Source organism: Carya illinoinensis, chromosome 5, assembly GCF_018687715.1.
Source record: "Carya illinoinensis cultivar Pawnee chromosome 5, C.illinoinensisPawnee_v1, whole genome shotgun sequence".
Lineage (NCBI taxonomy): Eukaryota > Viridiplantae > Streptophyta > Magnoliopsida > Fagales > Juglandaceae > Carya > Carya illinoinensis.
The window spans coordinates 3,416,501-3,434,991 of NC_056756.1; the positions used below are offsets into that span (position 1 = coordinate 3,416,501).

General features: G+C 38.9%; 3 protein-coding genes across 9 annotated transcripts; all 3 read right to left on the bottom strand.

The window, feature by feature from the left end:
* Positions 1-1,524: 1,524 nt before the first annotated feature.
* On the bottom strand, positions 1,525-12,887 carry LOC122311522 (pentatricopeptide repeat-containing protein At5g09450, mitochondrial). Of its 6 annotated transcripts, none has more exons than XM_043126105.1 (5): positions 12,749-12,887; positions 11,966-12,338; positions 11,609-11,844; positions 3,845-4,148; positions 1,525-2,659 (listed from the first exon to the last, which is right to left on the bottom strand). In XM_043126105.1, exons 2-5 carry the CDS (start codon positions 12,254-12,256, stop codon positions 1,760-1,762), a joined length of 1,731 nt encoding a protein of 576 aa, XP_042982039.1. In that variant the 5' UTR covers positions 12,257-12,338; positions 12,749-12,887; the 3' UTR covers positions 1,525-1,759. The 6 variants fall into 6 exon arrangements, with proteins under 6 accessions (XP_042982039.1, XP_042982040.1, XP_042982041.1 ...); XM_043126106.1 differs by having other exon boundaries at positions 11,966-12,294; positions 12,749-12,886; XM_043126107.1 differs by having other exon boundaries at positions 11,966-12,289; positions 12,749-12,881.
* Positions 12,617-14,762, bottom strand: LOC122311523 (2-oxoglutarate-dependent dioxygenase 19-like). 2 transcript variants are annotated; one of them, XM_043126110.1, is made up of 5 exons: positions 14,440-14,762; positions 14,114-14,349; positions 13,443-13,770; positions 12,798-13,031; positions 12,617-12,713 (listed from the first exon to the last, which is right to left on the bottom strand). In XM_043126110.1, exons 1-5 carry the CDS (start codon positions 14,656-14,658, stop codon positions 12,702-12,704), a joined length of 1,029 nt encoding a protein of 342 aa, XP_042982044.1. In that variant the 5' UTR covers positions 14,659-14,762; the 3' UTR covers positions 12,617-12,701. The 2 variants fall into 2 exon arrangements, with proteins under 2 accessions (XP_042982044.1, XP_042982043.1); XM_043126109.1 differs by having other exon boundaries at positions 12,617-13,031.
* A 1,550-nt stretch (positions 14,763-16,312) lies between these two features.
* LOC122311525 (2-oxoglutarate-dependent dioxygenase 19-like) lies at positions 16,313-18,223 on the bottom strand. The gene is made up of 4 exons (XM_043126111.1): positions 17,922-18,223; positions 17,590-17,825; positions 17,034-17,361; positions 16,313-16,834 (listed from the first exon to the last, which is right to left on the bottom strand). The coding sequence occupies exons 1-4, from the start codon at positions 18,144-18,146 to the stop codon at positions 16,601-16,603; spliced, it is 1,023 nt and encodes a 340-aa protein (XP_042982045.1). The 5' UTR covers positions 18,147-18,223; the 3' UTR covers positions 16,313-16,600.
* Positions 18,224-18,491: the final 268 nt, after the last annotated feature.

Below are 18,491 nucleotides of genomic sequence, written 5' to 3' on the forward strand. Positions count from 1 at the left end.
ATGTCTTCTCTAACAAGTCATCATCAGTGACTTTTTCACTACATAATTTCAATAGCGAGCTAATTTTAAAGAGTGCAGAGTTATACTCACTAATACTTTTGAAGTCTTGCAACCTCAGGTGTATCCAATTATGACGAGTTTTTGGGAGGATTACAGTTTTTTGGTGTTCATATCTCTCCCTTAAATCATTCCACAAAATAAGTGGATCTTTCAACGTTAGATACTCAGTTTTTAATTCTTCATGAAGATGGTGCCGAAGGAAAATCATTGCTTTAGCACGGTCTTGCAGGGACCCTTGATTTCCTTCGTTAATTGTATCTCCTAGGTTCATCGCATCCAGATAGATCTCAGCATCAAGGATCCAAGATAAATAATTTTTTCCAGAAATGTCAAGAGCAACGAATTTCAATTTTGTAAGATTTGACATTTTTTACATATATAAATAAGGAATATAAAAATATATTGAAAAACTTGCTTGAAGTAGATGACTACTAGCTTTAAAATCGTCAGAACTTTCGTGCTGATAACGTGTTATGAAATCATAGAAAAGAGAGAGCCATAACGTATTATAAAACTTTTAAAAGGAGAGAGAAAGAGATAGAGCTCAGAAAAGTTATGAAACTTATGAATTTCTTAAAAAATTCAACGATATATATAGGCGTATAAAGGGAACTATGTTAGCTTACTATGCTACACTATGCTAGCACTATGCACTATGCATACGTCGGCCAACTCACTATGTTAGTACTATGCTTGCACTATGCTAGCACTATGCTACTACTATGCTAGCACTATGCACTATACATTTGACGACTAGATAAATGTGATCATACAATTCAAGATAGTTTATAACAAAAATTAAATTAAAATATTATTTTTATTTTAGAATTAAAAAAATTTGAATTATTTTTTATATTTTGTTTAAAAATTTGAAAAAGTTGTTATAATTAGTTAGATAAAAAAAATTAAAGATTTAAAATTAAAAAAATATTTGTATTTATGATATTTAGATATATAAATGAAATATGATGAGTTAGAAAGATTTTGTTATCCAAACAAGCCATTAAAAAAAAAAGACCGACCAACGAGAAAAGACAAATTTTGAAGAACATTTTTCAACATTGGAGCCGTAACGGTGTTCAGTGGCATCAATAACTCAAAAGACTGATCGTAGGCTGCTTCCGTTCCACCCAAATATCACATCAACAGCACTACCTTGTCCCCATCCAAAGGGGTTGGTGTTGCATTTTATTTGTTTTGAAATGTTGTATCACTCTCACTCCACTGAATTTTATATCATATATCTTTTAGTTTTTATCAATGAAATTACTTGCTTGAATAAAAAATAAAAAAATAAAACTCTCCGTAAAAGACCATTTCTTCAACCCATCTTCAGCCAACGGTTGAACCTGGCCTCATCAAGTGCAAAACCGATATACGTCCTGCCTCAATCAATTTCTAAAACGAGCAGTAATCATCACATCAGCAGCGAATAATATCACCACCGACAGAATGGAAAAAATCTCAAATGAACAAAAATCATTATATTCAAGAAACTCGACTTATTCATATCAAGAGTATGGACACAAAAAATGCAGCAGCAGTTATGCCAAAAATGCTGGATATTTGGATGCCACAATTCTGTGACGCAGCTAGCTTTGCAAGAATCGCGTGTAGTTATCTCCTCTCTGAGACAAAACACTATCGAACTGATTCCGCGAGCTGAGGATGGTGGACAGAAATGACCAAACTCTAGCTCCTACTTTGATGAACTCGGTGGATCGCAGTTCTTCTCAACCAGCAGAATATGAAAATTGTGGGCCTTCTCGGTCAACCCAACCTCTGCAAATGCATCCAACAACCTACTACATGCAGAACCATCAAATTCAGTAGTGCTTGATTGCTTCCACTGGTCAATAACTTCTCCTACTTCTTTCAAGTGCCCAAGCATCAGATAGGAAGAAAGAATGCAAATATAGTTTCTGCTTGTCATTTTGTTTTTAGTCATTCTCAAGCATTTCCATATCTCATCAATCCTGCTTTTGTTTCCCAAACCAGCATACAGAATAATAAGGAAGTCGTATGTTATCCATTCTCTTTGTGTGATACCTTTCTCAGTTTCAACCAGAGAGTCGGACTCTGCATTTACAAGATGACCTGTAGCAATATATATGTTAGTAAGCTTAATGTATCTCATCCAATCTTCATTAGAACTGGAATCGCAGCTCATTTCCTCTAGAATCCTTCTCACTTCATTGATATTTAGTGTTGCAGCACATGAACTTATCCATAGATTGTAAGTAAAGATATCCGGTTCAACCTTCTGCTGTTTAAGCTCTTCGACAACCATGGGGACCTTCTCAACATGCCCAACTGACATGTATAGAGTCATCATCTCGTTATATGTAAGGGCATTGAACGACAGTTTTGACTCCTTTATCCTCTCATAAAGTTCCTCAGCCTTTCCAGTCAATTTAGCACCAGCATAAGAGTGCAGAAGAGCAGTGTATGTTTCGCTTGTTTTTGCAGTAACAGGAAGGCCTTCAAAGTAACGTTCTGCAGCATCAATTCCAAAAACTTTTGTCATCAAGTCAATGCGGATGGCATAGTCAGAGTCTGATAATTCATACTCTCCACGGGCAATCATCCATTCTGATATCTGCAAATTTGTATCAATTATACCACTTATTGAGGGAGGAAAAAAAAAAAAAAAAACTAAAGAATGCTCATACATCTGGTACTCCATCACCAATCTCTCGTAAGATTAACTCATCATATTTCATGTTCTCTGAGTAACCAAATGAAGCATAAGTATCCGAGATAATATATCTTATGAGAGACAGAGAGAGAGCAAACTCTTAACTCAACAAATGGGTAAAACTTTTAGAGGCCAGAACAAATTCACTTCCAACCAATCATATAAATCTAGCAAACAAATCTTGGTATTAAGTGATCAATTTGATTAAATGGTTGGTCACTTGGTCTTGCTCATGCCACCGACTGTTCTTAGCCATCAACATAAGAAAAGCCCTTATGGCAGGCCATAAACTGTCAAACTTCAGCTGCAAATAGTGTATCAGGTTTGAAATGAGAAATACTTCTCCATTTTGTTCGGGAAAGATCAACGATAAAGAGAATGCAGCAACCAAAAGCAATAAATTTAAAAAAAAAAAAAAAAAAAAAAAAAAAAAAAGGACGTGAAAATTAAACCTTCTGTAAGAAAAGTGACCAGTTTAGGGAGAATACAAGAAACGTCTTCACCTGATGCTAAACTCTCAATCAGGATGAGCATCTTTACCATCCTACTGATGGTCTGTGACCGTTTCATTTTTCCCCATTACATCCTTGCATCTATCCCTGGATTTCTCCCCCAATAAGTCCCTTCACTCATGGTATTTTTGTCAGTTCTAGAAACCTTCTGTAAAATATGATCATCGTTTAGATGGTACTTTACTTAATCATGAACATTTTTTTTTTTTTTTGGATAGGTAATCAAGAAATTATATTTATAGAAATAGGCAAAGCCCAGGTATACAGGAATTATACATGAGGAAACGCCTAGCTAGAGGTTACAACTTAATCATGAACATCAAACTCGATGAGCATATTATGACTGTACATAACTCATGATGTTCATTTCGTTTGAAACTGAAGTTAAGAAAGGTAAGGGTAGAACCCTAACAAACCTGCCCATAAACAAGTACCCAAAGAAGAGATCTTGAATAAAACCAACTAAGAATGACTGTAAGCGAAGCACTTGTTAATTCTCACCAATAAGAATTCACTTTTACTTTAAATATATGCTGAGATTTCAGGTCACATCATCCGAGAGAGACAGCCGAACCTCGAGAGCGTGCTTGTAACGCTGGGACTTTCTGAGCTCCTTCGAGATTTGACGCAGCTCCGAGATCGTAATCTGATTACCTTCGCTGACCCATCTGTGGAGAACATTAGCAGCGCTCCGCTTGGGGAGTCTGAGCCTGAAGATTCTGCTCCTGAGGTCGTCGTTTTCCTGAGAATTCAAAGACTCTTCAAGAAACTCACTACTCTGAGTGGTCGAAGAGAGAGACCTGGAAAAATATCCGGTCCTATTGAAGACAGAGAGTGACTGAGCGCTGAAGATGAGGCCGCCGTCATCTCTGCCATTTCTAGGGTTTAACAGACAAGTTAATTTATTGGGCAACAAAACAATGGAAGATGAAATCGGGTTAGATACAAATTAAGGTGGAACAGAACAGTAAAAAAGTTAAAACTTTTGCTTCCGTTTTCTCGGGAACCAAACGGAGAAGTGGGAAGTAGAACGAGGAATCCGAGTGATCTTACCGTATGAGAGTGAGGAAGAGTGAGCGAGAGGCCATTGCCATTCGCCGCGCCGTTTGGTTTTTGTTGCTTTGGGCTTTTATCTAAAGGCTTAATTCTGCCTCTACCTTGTTACCGTTAAAAAAATGAATATATACTTTTTCAAATAAAAATAATTTTCAATAAAATATCACAATTTAAATTTGTTATTGTAAAATGAGTTCAATTAGCCTTAGGCTGTTGGCCAATTACTTGCCTCCTTTTCCTACCACTCACTTACTACACTATAATAATGTATTTGAAACTTTTCTATTTTTTATTATTTTTTTAACATTTTTAACCATTAAAAAAATAAAAAAATATATATAATTTTATTAATATTCACTTCTTAACTATTAAGTAAAAAATACAATAATAAATAAATAATATGAGGTAAGAGGTAATAACCCTACTATTATCCATTTCAATACAGCATCATTATGTACATAGTTAAATGGCAAATTCCAACACGAGATGCAGTTCCACATTCACTCATAATTTGCGCCCAATTATATAAGTGGGTTCATATATATAGCTGAGAGTACAGAACTAACTTCAGCTCTTCAAGAAACGTCAGACTTCCAAGTCCCAGCACTCGGGGAAAAGAAGAGTTCTCAGTACATGTGCCAAGATACAATATAGATATACTCTAGACATGCAAGATTCGAACACGATCCAGAGCGCATTTCCCAATTATCTTGTTGCTTTGCTGCAGTTCGAAGTATTCCCTGTACTTCATTGCGGTGAATGCTGGTGGATTGGTTTCTGTAAAAGATAAAGTTGTGTAGAAGATAAAGTCTCAATAATATTTCCTTCATAATTTCAATGTTTGTACAGAGGCTTATTTATAGAGAGAATCGAATTGCCAAGAACATTTTGGCATTCTCACAGGCACGTGGTGTGCTGTGCGCTTAGTGCTAGCTGTGTGAAGTTGTTGTAACCGAAAGGAATGCCTTAGTACAAAACAGAATTACAAGAATAATCCAGCAATACAATTAAACATTTTTGGACAATTTCTGTTGCTGAGATGGCTCTGCATCTTTATGTGCAGCTGACTTGGAGCTAGATGAATGTATATCTGAGTTGGAAGCCGATGTGGAATGTCTGTTAATACCCTCCCGCGAGTCCAGCAGGGAAACAATGGTGAGACTCGATCTGAGTGTAAGAAAGCGAGTGGAGAGCAGCGGCTTGGTAAATATATCAGCAACTTGATCACGAGAGGAGATAAAAGCAACACTCAATGTCTTGGATGCTACTTTGTCACGTACAAAGTGGAAATCAATTTCCATATGCTTTGTACGTGAATGAAGAACTGGATTTGCTGAGAGATACGTGGCTCCCAAGTTGTCACACCATAGAGTGGGGGCTTTGGGAAGAAAGACACTGAGTTCTTTGAGTAATGATTGAAGCCAAAGTAATTCTGCAGTGGTATTGGCAAGAGCTTTGTATTCGGCTTCGGTACTGGATCTTGCAACTGTGTGTTGCTTCTTTGAGCCCCATGAAATTAGATTAGGTCCAAGAAAAATACAAAAACCCCCTGTAGAGCGCCGATCATCTGGGCACCCTGCCCAATCCGCATCTGAAAATGCTTGAAGGGTGTAAGTGGAAGAGGGTTGAATGTGAAGACCATAGTGAGCTGTTTGCTTAAGGTAGCGGAGAATCCTCTTCACAGCTTGCCAGTGAGGGAGTTTGGGAGCATGCATAAATTGACAAATTTTGTTCACGGCAAAGGCAATATCAGGACGGGTAAGTGACAGATATTGGAGACTACCGACAGTGCTCCGATAGAGAGTAGGATCACTGAAGTCAGGGCCATCAGTGAGAGAGAGACGAGTAGAGAAGGCCATGGGGGAAGATACAGGTTTGGCTAAGTCCATATTGGTTCTTTTAAGGAGGTCGCAGATGTACTTGGTCTGAGAAAGATGAAGACCATTGGAGAATTTATTTATTTCAAGTCCAAGAAAAAAACGCAGAGGCCCTAAATCTTTTACAGGAAACGATGAATGTAGAGAATGAAGGACCGAGGAAATAGCTTTAGGACAGGAACCTGTAAGTATAATGTCATCAACGTAGATGAGAAAATAGACAGTAACAGAGGAATATTTATACAAGAAAAGAGAGGGATCAGAGCATGATTGTGTGAAACCGAGTTCAAGGAGCCGTGTACTCAATTTGGAGAACCATGCCCTTGGTGCTTGTTTGAGGCCATAAATGGCCTTATTCAAGCAACAAACATGCGTAGGGTATTCGGGATTGATAAATCCAATTGGCTGGGTCATAAAAACTTGTTCTTGAAGATCCCTATGCAAAAAGGCATTGTTAATATCTAACTGTCTAAGGGACCAGCATTCAGTGACTGCAATGGAAAGAATAGTCCGAATGGTAGTGGGTTTTACTACAGGACTAAAGGTTTCAGAAAAATCAATACCTTCTTGTTGATGAAAACCCTTTGCTACCAGGCGCGCTTTGTGACGTTCGACAGTGCCATCTGAGTTCCTTTTGGTTCGGAAGACCCATTTACAGCCGACCAAATTTTTGATGCCAGATGAAGGGACTAGGGTCCAAGTGTTTGTGGCCAGAAGTGCTTGAAACTCATTTGCCATGGCCAGACGCCATTGTTGGTGCTTAGCCGCTTCAGTGAATGAGCTGGGTTCTTCGGGAAAAGAGGTGGAGATGGCGGTAAGGCAGCTTCGTGGTGGTGGCCACAGGACTGTCCCGTCGGTGAACTGCTTTGGACGGAGGGAATTTGTTTTGGAGCGGGTGATGATTAGATTTGAAGAAGATGAAGTTGGAAGCTGAGTCGTGGACTGAATGGTGGAAAGTTCGAGAGGCTGGGATGTAGAAGATGAGCTGGGAGAAGTAGTTGTCTGAGACTGAGACACGTGAGGGGACTTTTCGGGAGATGAATCTGTAGGAAATGAGCTGGAAGAATTTATCTGCTGTGGCACGTGAGTGGAGAGTGTTGGTGCAGGAGAGGTGGGCTGAGTAGTATCGGGAGGAATAAGATTCGGGCTTGAAGGGCTAGTGGGCCGAGTGGGTGGAGAAGTTGAGGATTGAGTGAAGGATGGTAGAGGGCCCAGAATGGAGGGTAATGACACGGGAGGAGTGTGAGAAGGAATTTCAGATTGTGTGGAGAAAGGAAAACACGTTTCATCGAAGATGACATCTCTAGAAATGTAAATTCGGTCAGTTTGGACATGGAGACATTTGTAACCTTTATGGGAGTCACTATATCCAATGAACAAACATTTTGTGGAACGAAGATCAAGTTTGTGGCGATTGTACGGCCACAAATGAGGCCAACATGCTGTGCCAAAAACCTTGAGCATATTGTAATTGGGCGTTTTGGAAAAGATTTTCTCGAAAGGAGATTGATGATGAAGGAGAGGAGTTGGAAGTCGATTTATTAAGTAAACAGCAGTATGAAAGGAGTCAGCCCAAAATTTTTGAGGCAAGGAAGCGTGAGCCATGAGAGCTAAACCGGTTTCCACAATGTGGCGGTGTTTTCGTTCCACGGCACCATTTTGCTGATGGGTATGGGGACATGATATGCGATGGAAAATTCCTTGATTTTTGAAAAGAGTGTGCAAAGCACGATACTCTCCACCCCAATCACTTTGAAGGGATTGAATTTTAGAATTAAATTGCAACTCAACTTGTTTCTGAAATTGAATGAAAACAGAAAGAACATCAGACTTTTGTATTAAAGGAAACCACCAAGTGTAACGGGTAAAATCGTCTAAAAAGGTTACATAATAACGAAAGCCTTCACGGGACAGAACTGGGGCAGGGCCCCATACATCTGAGTAGATAAGTTGGAGAGGCTTGGTAGAGTGCTGATGAGAGGCTTGAAACGGCAACTGGGAGCTTTTGGCTTGACAGCACGCTGAACATATTGATGGAGGATCACGAATGGAGACAGGAAGAGAATATTTGGAGATGACACGTTGAACAATCTGGAGGGAAGGATGCTCGAGTCGAGAGTGCCATTGAGAAGGGGTGGTGCGCTCACCAACCAGAGCTTGAGGACAGACAGGTGCTGGAAAGGTGTAGAGGCCGTCACGCACGGGGCCACGAAGGAGTGGTGTCCCCGTCTTGGAATCCTTCACAATGAAACAAGAATTGTGAAATTCAAAGAAAACTAGATTGTCATGACAAAATTGGCGAACAGAAACTAAATTTTTTGTTATATCCGGAACATGCAAAAGCTGTTTGAGAGAAAAAGAACAAGAGGAAGTTTTAAAGACAGAGTCACCAATATTTGAAATTGGGAGCGCAGTGCCGTCTCCAACACGAATTTGATCTACACCAGTGTAAGCTGCTGAGTTTAGATTGAGATGGGTAAGATCAGATGTGAGGTGATTTGTGGCAGCGGTATCGGGGTACCAGGTCTGATCGGGAGTGGAGGCAGAAGAAGTGTAGTTTGCCGTGAGAGAACGAGGTGGGTCACTCTGGTAGGAATGATCAAATCGGTGATAACATTTCATGACAACATGTCCAATTTTGCCACACAATTGACAGGTGGGTCTCGAATGAGGAAGAGGAGAGAAATTTGAAGGAGAAGAGTGAGGAGTGAAATTGGGAGTGGAGGAAGGAGTGTTGCGGCCCCTACCACGACCCCGAGAATGTCCTCGGAAATTTCCTCGAATGGTGCTATGACCACGGGAAGCCGATGTGAAGTGTGCGGAGAGGTCGATAGAGTGTGGCAGATGAGAAGAGTGTGCTAGACGACTCTCATGAGTGAGTAAAAGACCATAGAGTTCTTCAGGAGACAATGGTTCAATACGGGCGGTGACAGTGGTGACAAATGCATCGTAATCATTGCTTAGTCCCGCAAGGAGGTAGGAAACAAATTCGGCAGGGGAGAGAATAATTCCTGCTGCACACATGGTATCGGAGAGGTGTTTAACCTTCCGAAAATATTCAGAAACAGAGGAGGACCCTTTTGAGAGTGTGGCAAGTTGATACCGAAGCTGAATGATGCGGGATTGGGATTGGGAAGCAAAGAGTTTGTCTAGAGCAGACCATACTTGTCTGGATGTGGAATAGCCAACAACCTGTGCTATGAGATTATCGGACAGAGTGGAGATAAGAGCACTCAAAATGATTTGATCGGTTTGGGTCCAGTGTAGAAAATCAGGATTAGGTGTGAGTGCATCGGAGAGGAGAGGAGGAGGAGGTGCAGTTGATCCATCAACAAAATGGAATAATCTCTGGCCTTTCAGATATGGGATCATCTGAGCTCGCCAGAGAAGAAAATTGTCATTGTTTAGTTTAACAGAGACAAGATGATTAAGATGGGGAAGAACGGGGGAGGAGGAAGCAGAATCTGAATTTTTTTTTCAGAGTTGCTTCTTCCGCCATTTTGGGGACGTTGGTCTATAATGGCTCTGATGCCATGTAAAAGATAAAGTTGTGTAGAAGATAAAGTCTGAATAATATTTCCTTCATAATTTCAATGTTTGTACAGAGGCTTATTTATAGAGAGAATCGAATTGCCAAGAACATTCTGGCATTCTCACAGGCACGTGGTGTGCTGTGCGCTTAGTGCTAGCTGTGTGAAGTTGTTGTAACCGAAAGGAATGCCTTAGTACAAAACAGAATTACAAGAATAATCCAGCAATACAATTAAACATTTTTGGACAATTTCTGTTGCTGAGATGGCTCTGCATCTTTATGTGCAGCTGACTTGGAGCTAGATGATTGTATATCTGAGTTGGAAGCCGATGTGGAATGTCTGTTAATAGTTTCATTGTCAACCAACTCTGGTGCTAGCCCAACAACTGTTTCTAGTGCTGGTCCAAACAGCATGGCTATCGACATTCTTGTAGCTTTTTCATTCACAGTTGCTCGATGTACAGCACACTCGTACTTACCGTTGCTCATAATCTTGCACCAAACAAAGGCTTTGATTGAAATTCTCGAAGAAACATTCAAGTTTGGTAAAGATAAAATTGCATATTAAAGTAAAGATCAGAAAAGTAAAAATGGAATTGAAATGCTTGATTTTGAGACGAACCTCCATTTGATCGCCAAAGATAACCATGAATGCATTAGGAATCGAATTAACATTGACCCATTTCCCTTAACGCTGCAGCTGAAGGCCAGAGATGCCATTATTTATAAGGAGGGTCAAGAGGGTGGGGTCGGAATGAGGAGGCAATCCCATTGCGAGTTCAAGTTGTGGACAAGGCGGAAAGAAGTTTGAAATGAAGAGCTGAAGACCCAATTCCATACTCAAAGCCTTCTCTATATAGCCCTCTTCCAATCCCAAGCTTGCTGATATTGCTTTCACCAACTCCATAGCCACTTTTCGTGTTCTTGTGCTGTACTCTAAAGCAATCTCTCTATGGCAGATATAAATACAAACAGCAAAAGTAAGGTCATCCGACAGGTCATGAACTACAAATTAATTAACTGCATTCTAAGAGGACAAAAAATATTAATGTCACATGAGAAATCATGAGTGAAAGTACTTATATACTCTAGATTTACTAGATAGAGGTTCATTCTTGAAGGTTCTTTCTCTAGGCTTCTACCCACTGATGTTCTGGTTTTTCTTCTCTATCTGTATCGCGTCTTCTTTTTGTTGAGAATTTGGATCTCTCAAATTCATGCTTCTAGGATCTACTTTTTATAGGAATAATAAGAAAAATAGAGAAATAATAACAACACAAGATATTTACGTGGAAACTCCTAAACAGGAAAAAAACCACTAGACCTAGAGAAGAAAATCCACAATATGAAAAATTATTACAATCACACAATTTTTCTCCTTACCCCAGACACACCTACAAAACTTTCCCGCTAGTAAAATTTTAACTTTACACCTCTTCCCCTTTTACAAAAAGGTCAATAGAGAAATTTAACTAAAGTCAAAAGTTACTAGATAAGTTTTCAACTGATGTACTTCAACTAAGAGACTAATCCTTTAATTTATAAGCATGGGCCTATGTCCTTTATTTTCTTCCCAATATGAGACTTAAAAATGAGCAAAAAATCAACACCTTTCTATCTCTAAACAAATATGATGATTTTTTTTAATATATTTCTTTTCAAAGTAAAAAGAAGAAGAATTGTGTGTTTGACGAGAGCATCCACATGATCCCCTCCTCAAATTGCCTTTCCTCCCAAATTCTGGTTAAAACCTATGAAAGCCCCACACCAACCTCCCTAAAGTAGGAAAGAATTTTTAGATTTGCTACTGCATGGTTGGAATTGAGAGAACCGGAAGTTATACGAAAAGAGACAATATTAATTAATTAATTACCTGAATCCAGTGGGTTTGCTTGGAGAGTGGAAGCTGGGATGTGCAAAAAACTTGAGATAATCTCTCCAAAAAAATACGTGGTCGGTTGGACCATTGATGCTGGGGCCACACCTGAGCGAGTCCAAGACATGCTTCCCTGCAAATTCTTGCTTCTCTTCCTCCGCCAGATTGAAAATTTCTCCACAGGCCTCAACCATCGCCTTCATCAGGCTCTCCGGCACACCATGATTGATCACCTGATGATACTCATGATGATCAACCTCAACAATTAAGCATAGCATAAGGGCATTTACCTCTCTTTACAAGTTAATTACTTTGAGAAAGCATGCAATCTAGAACTAGTAGTACTTCATTTACCATGAAACAGCCCCAGTCTTGGCAGGCTTTGCCAAGGTCATGGACGATCTTGGACCGTTGATCATGAGGAGTACCGGACGCAAGGAGGGAGAAATCAATGACAGGGATGGAGTCTTCAAACTCATCCGAAATTGGTTCTTCGTTGGGATCCCGATTGAAGTTGTAGGTGGGAGGGATGGAGGTGAGGCCAGGCGTCTCGGCTAGTTGTTTGGTGCTTAACATCATCTTGTGTTGATCAGGTGGAGGAGATGCCTCGGGGTCTTCAACTAGTTTAGTTGCTGGAGACCACATGAATGAAAGGGCTTTGTCTTCCACCTTAATCTACTATCCTGGGCAATCACGTACGTAAATGTTGCTGTCGCGATACTTCCACCTTATAATTTATTTCATGCAATATTTTAATTGAAAGCGATGGACAATAATTGTCAAATGGTATGTGGTAAGAGTTCTCTTGACATGGTACTGCGGGATGAATTAAGTAGTGGCTTCAAAACGTTACCCGCTATTAAATATCAAAATATATATTGTTATATATTATCATTTCTACGGCCACTATCATTAAGAAAGTACCTAATCACCATCTTCAAGGCTCCAAAATTTAGAGTTTTAAACATCATCTACTGTTAGAATATAAATTGTTTCCCTTTTCTCTTTTAAGTTCTAAGAAGAATATTAGAGATGTCATAACTCTGTGTTTTTAGTTCTACTGTTGATCAAGCAGCAGCTTCTGGCAACATCAGACCTTCAACTGGGAAAAAGAAAAAGTTGTTTATGAGTAATTACATGGAAAACATAGAGCAAAATACTCTATCTAGGCAGCCAGGTTTCGTACATGATGCAAACAGGATTTGCCATCAAGCTTGTTGCTCTGCTGCATTTCCAAGTATTCCCTGTACTTCATTCCTTTGAATGCTGGTGGATTGGTTTCGAGGTAAACCAACTCTGGTGCTGGACTAACAACCGTGTCTAGCGATGGTCCATAGACCGTAGCTATCGATATTCTGGTAGCTTTTTCATTCACTGTGGCCCGATGTAAGACACTCTTGTACCTGCCGTTGCTCACAATCTTGCAGAAAATTTACAATGCCTTTTCAGAAATTTTTGAAGAATCAAAATGGTTGGTTAACAACTAAGTAAAGAAACGTATTCTGCAACTGCATAACATGTATGAGTCACTTTTTCTGTTTTAATTTCATACTCGAGCTTGAACTGGCTTAGGCCGGCTTGATCTTGGAGCTTGTCCTTTCTTTTAATGAAGTTTTTCTACAGTCTATTATAAAAGGAAATGGGAGTGTAACTTATGCCTCTGGTTTACTAGCTAGTTCAATTACCACCCCTACTTAACACCAAGAACTAGGAATTTAGCCTGCAAAGGGGGTAAAAACAACTGCAACAATACATGCAATGAAATAAAAACGAGTGTGTGTTTGTGTGTGTGTAAATATATACATAATGCAATATTTGGGAGTCACCTCACCTCCAAGTGGTCGCCAATGTTAACCACGAATGCATTGGGAATGGAATTTACATTAATCCACTTTCCTTTATGCTGCACCTGAAGGCCGGAGATCCCATTATGTATGAGGAGGGTCAAGAGGCCGTGATCAGAATGAGAAGGCATGCCCATTGCTACTTCTGGCTCTGGACATGGCGGATACAAGTTTGCAGCCAGGATCTGTAAACCCGATTCCAAATTCATGGCCTTTTCCATATAGCCGTCTTCTAATCCCAAGCTCACTGATATTCCTTCCAGCAAGTCCAGAGTTAGTTTTCTGGTTCTTTTGCTGTACTCCAATAAGATCTCTCTGTGGCAACAAATACAAGAGACAATTGAAATTAAATTGGCATGGTTCCACTGAGATGGAAACTGGAAAGCATATTCTCCATCGGTTTAGGGTCCATGATTAGAAATCAGGAACAAAAGAAACATAATTAACTACGCGCAGAATCACATAGAGACTAGAAGTCCGTTCGATTTTTTCACAAGTTTACAGTTAACATTTCTTCTAGATATGTGCATTTGCATAGTCATATGTTAAAACCAGATTAGGAAGAAAATGAGGATCTCATGTCGAGCCTAATTAAGGCATGCAATATTGAAGTTCTGATCAACTTTGGAGGTTCTTAACAGAAAAGATTAGGCAATACCTGAATCCAGAGGGTGTAGTCGGTGAGTGAAACTTAGGATGTACAAAAACCTTGAGAAAATCCCTCCAAAATAATACTTTGTCCGCAGAAGCATTAAAGCTGGTGCCGCACCTGATGGGGTCCAGAACATGCTTCCCTGCAAATTCCTGCTTCTCCTCCTCCGTCAGATTGAAGAACTCACCGCAAGCCTTGATCATCGCCTTCATCTGGCTCTCGGGCACACCATGATTGATCACCTGACAGCCATCAACCTCAATATACATACACGGATCGACTATATATGCAGACGTATAGAAGGATAACGCAAACCACATTAATGAATTTACCATGAAGAAGCCCCAGTCTTGGCAAGCTTTGCCAAGGTCATGGACGAGCTTGGAGCGTTGATCTAGAGTGCCGGAGGTGAAGAGAGCGAAGTCAATGACGGGGATTGAGTCCTTTGGATCATCTGAAACTGGATGATCATTGGGATTCGGGGTGAAAGTATAGGTGGGAGGGACGGAGGTGAGGCCAGGTGATTCAGCTAGTTTTTTTATGCTTATCATCGTGGGTAGTTTGATCTGTGATGGAGTATGGGGATTGCATAGAGATGCTCATCAACTAGCGCAGCGCATGTTTCCTTCGCTTGCCCTTGTCATTTTGCCATCACAACACCAGACACCTTGATATCCTTGGGCCCAATTATGTGATAGATGTACAGCCACGTCTCTATTTTGAGTTAAAAATTGTATTGTTTTGAGTATTTTTTATTTTATTTTTATGGTGTTTATTCTTGTTTTTGTTTTTATCAATTTTATATATTTTTATTTTCTACAAGGGTATTATGTTTTAGGCTATAGTTGGTTAGTGAGGTGATCTAAAGATTATCACGTACTACTTCAGTATTATTATTTATAAATTATTTATTACTTTTTTATTACTATTCACAGATCACCTCAACATATAAATATATTTTTATAGTAAAATGCAACAGTGTATAAGGAGGTCAATATAGGGAGAAGTGAGGATAAAAGAACCCCTGGAAAGTAAAATAAAATGACATAAAAAGAAGTTTTTAAAAATTATATTTGTAATTTATAAAGGGATTTAATTATAAACTTTTCTTAGAAATTAAATCTTACCATATTAACAATGTATTCTTCACACTAACTTACAATTTAAAAAAGATCAGTTTGATATTAAAAATTATCTTGGAATTCTCTTATTTATAAATTAGTATATAAACAAAATATTTATTGTGGAACCATTACGGTTTAAAAAAGAAGGTTAAAATAAAAATATATTTTTTTGAAGATAGTCGCTATAATAAGCTTCAACGTAAACAACGTTAATTTTGTGTTAATAAATAACTTGTCAAAGAGAACAATATGGTCGTCTGGTAGGACAACAAACAGATAACACGAGTTGGAAGCTGCTCCTTGTAATATTATATATAGGTAAAGACTTTAATTCCTTTCTATACGATACGAGGTACATGAGCAGAATATATATACTATATATACTTCTAGACAGCCGAGATTCTTGAACAATCCAAACAGGATTTCCCCATCGATCTTGTTGCTTTGCTCGTGATCATGAAGTTCCACGTAGTTCCTTGCATGACTTAACTGTACGTGTCTGCAGTCAAGGGATCGCGGACGGATGGTCTACTTCAATTTTCTCCGGCGTGGTTGAGCTGGGAACTGAAGAATACACTGTTGACAGCCATTTTCATGCTTTTTAGGTCTTTTCTTTGCAATTGTAGAGTGGAATTTATAACTTCCATCTGCAACCCGTGGAACTGCCATCACCACCTAACACGCATGCATGCAACTCATGGACTACTTCTTCCACAAAATACATTACAATTGTCATGCCGGCCCCCATAATGAGTAAATAATGATAGGTAACCTATGGTGCGATCACATGTACATTTGACTTTCTCTTAGAACGTTACAACAACCATAATCTCTTTTCAAATACGGTAAAATCCCTCCGACCCCATATAAATTGCATGCAATCTATGGTGCATTTTTGCTCTCCTTTATTTTATTTTATTATTTCTTTTTTATTTTGTGTGCTTGGAAGTTCTACCGATCATTAATTGATGTCATATCAAACATGATGAAAAATACTATTTAAAATAATAATAAAGAACACTTTTCTAGAATTTATAGGTCATGAATTCGAGTCAAACCGACCTCCAAAGTAACAAACGTATTTGCAAAATAAACATACGAGGCAATCTTTTATTGATGACCAACTGTTGCCTTACTAGGGCTACACAAAACTCCTAATGATATTTGGAATAATAACATATTCCAATGCTGACATCCATTTTACAACAACATTATTTTCATTTCAATTGATGAAACTAATAGATATTTATTAAATATAAAGTGTTTTAGGCTTTTAAATTGACACTCGACACTACTACATGTATTTTATGGATGGACAGATAGATAGACTGATAGAGAGGTGGCCCTTATTCTGGACAATAATTTCTAGTTACTTGTGAGACAATGTTTTGGCATTGATTTTGGCCTGCAGCATTTCCAAGTACTCCCTGTACGTCATTCCCGCAAATGCTGGTGGATTGGTTTCATTGTCAACCAACTCTGGTGGTGGGCTCACAACTGTTTCCAGTGCTGGTCCGTACAATATTGGTATCGATATTCTTGCATCCGTTCCATTCACAAGTGCCCGATGGAAAGCACTTTTGTACTTGCCGTTACTCAATATCTTGCAGGAATTAAATTAACATTTCTTGGTTAGAAATTAAGATCCTAATAATCAAATTTCTTGGTCAAAATCTCCAACTACTAATTTACTAGACAAATTATCTATGCTGCCAAGAAAAAAAAAATATATATATATATATATAGAAAGATGAAAATTAATGAACTTGATATTAATTTTAGATCGAATAACTGGGATTCACCTCCATTTGATCGCCAATGTTAACCACGAATGCATTGGGATTGGAATCTACGTTGACCCACTTTTCTTTATGCTGCACCTGAAGGCCACAGATCCCATTATGAATAAGAAGGGTCAAGAGGCCGTGATCTGAGTGAGGAGGTAAGCCTATTGCTAATTCCGGCTGTGGACATGGCGGATACAGGTTTGCAGCCACAAGCTGTAAACCCGAATCCAAATTCATTGCCTTTTCTACGTAACCTTCTTCCAACCCCAAGCTCATTGATATTCCTTTCATCAACTCTCTGGCTACTTCCCACGTTCTTTTGCTGTACTCCATTGAAATCTCTCTGTTTCAACAATTACAACAGCAAAATTAAGCCATATTTCCCAAATAATTGACTTACATTAATTCAGAATTAAATTACTATACTTCTACTCTTGAGATGGAATTTTAAGCATAATATTAAAACATCATCATCGCTGCTACATGAACTAGTATTACTCGTTATAAAGTAATTAATGGTCGATGATCCTGAAGACTCTGAACGGGGAAGAGGCATTAATATGATCATTACCTAAACCCAATGGGCTTGGCCGGACAGTGAAACTTGGGATGAACGAAAAACTTGATAAAATCCCTCCAAAATAACACTTGGGTCGCTGCACCATTAATGCTGGTGCCATAAAAGATTGGGTCCAAAATATGCTTCCCTGCATGTTCCTGCTTCTCCTCCTCCGTCAGTTTGAAAAACTCTCCACAAGTCTCAATCATCACCTTCATCAGGCTCTCCGGCACACCATGATTGATCACCTGATAATGATCAACCTTAATACCAATACACGTACGTACGTAGCATGAAGTACCCTAATTAGACAAATTAGTTAGTGCAATATAATATTTATTTACCACGAAAAAGCCCCAGTCTTGACAGGCTTTGCCAATTTCATTGACGATCTTGGACCGTTGCTCGGGAGTACCAGAGGTAAGGAGAGAGAAGTCGATGGTAGGGATGGAATCCTCAAATAATCCATCCGAAACTGGTTGATGGATGTTATTGGGAGTGAAGTTGTAAGCGGTGGGAATGGAGGCGAGGCCGCCATTTGTTTGAGCTAGTTGCTTGATGCTTCTCATGATGTTGGAATTGGGGACCTGACGAGGAGGGAATAATTATGCTTATCTGAAGCGTAATGAGTTGAGACTGAACCGTGTTTGGAATGTATAATGCAGCAGAAGCCTGTCTTTATATAGCGTGGGATGGAAAACCTATTCATTTTTGGTTATGTAAAGGACGTGCGTGCTCGGCGTGGGCAACAAAGTTTAAAGTCAAATATTTTAATTATAAAATAATTTAGTAAAAATAAATTTATAAATTGATATAATTTAATTAAGTATGATAATTTATAAAATTATTTTTATTATAAAATAGATCTAATTTATTATATAAAATTATATTACTTTATAATATATTTTATAAAA

What these genes read in the sequence shown, in the direction of transcription:
- LOC122311523 (XM_043126109.1), bottom strand. Translation starts at nt 14,658, where the DNA reads ATGATAAGCATAAAAAAACTAGCTGAATCACCTGGCCTCACCTCCGTC. An exon ending in AAGACTGGGGCTTCTTCATG is followed by an intron (nt 14,350 to 14,439) that starts GTAAATTCATTA and finishes GATGGCTGTCAG; the next exon opens with GTGATCAATCATGGTGTGCC. An exon ending in ACATTGGCGACCACTTGGAG is followed by an intron (nt 13,032 to 13,442) that starts GTGAGGTGACTC and finishes ATTTTCTGCAAG; the next exon opens with ATTGTGAGCAACGGCAGGTA.
- LOC122311525 (XM_043126111.1), bottom strand. Translation starts at nt 18,146, where the DNA reads ATGAGAAGCATCAAGCAACTAGCTCAAACAAATGGCGGCCTCGCCTCC. An exon ending in AAGACTGGGGCTTTTTCGTG is followed by an intron (nt 17,826 to 17,921) that starts GTAAATAAATAT and finishes GATCATTATCAG; the next exon opens with GTGATCAATCATGGTGTGCC. An exon ending in GCCAAGCCCATTGGGTTTAG is followed by an intron (nt 17,362 to 17,589) that starts GTAATGATCATA and finishes TTGTTGAAACAG; the next exon opens with AGAGATTTCAATGGAGTACA.
- LOC122311522 (XM_043126103.1), bottom strand. Translation starts at nt 9,575, where the DNA reads ATGATCCCATATCTGAAAGGCCAGAGATTATTCCATTTTGTTGATGGA.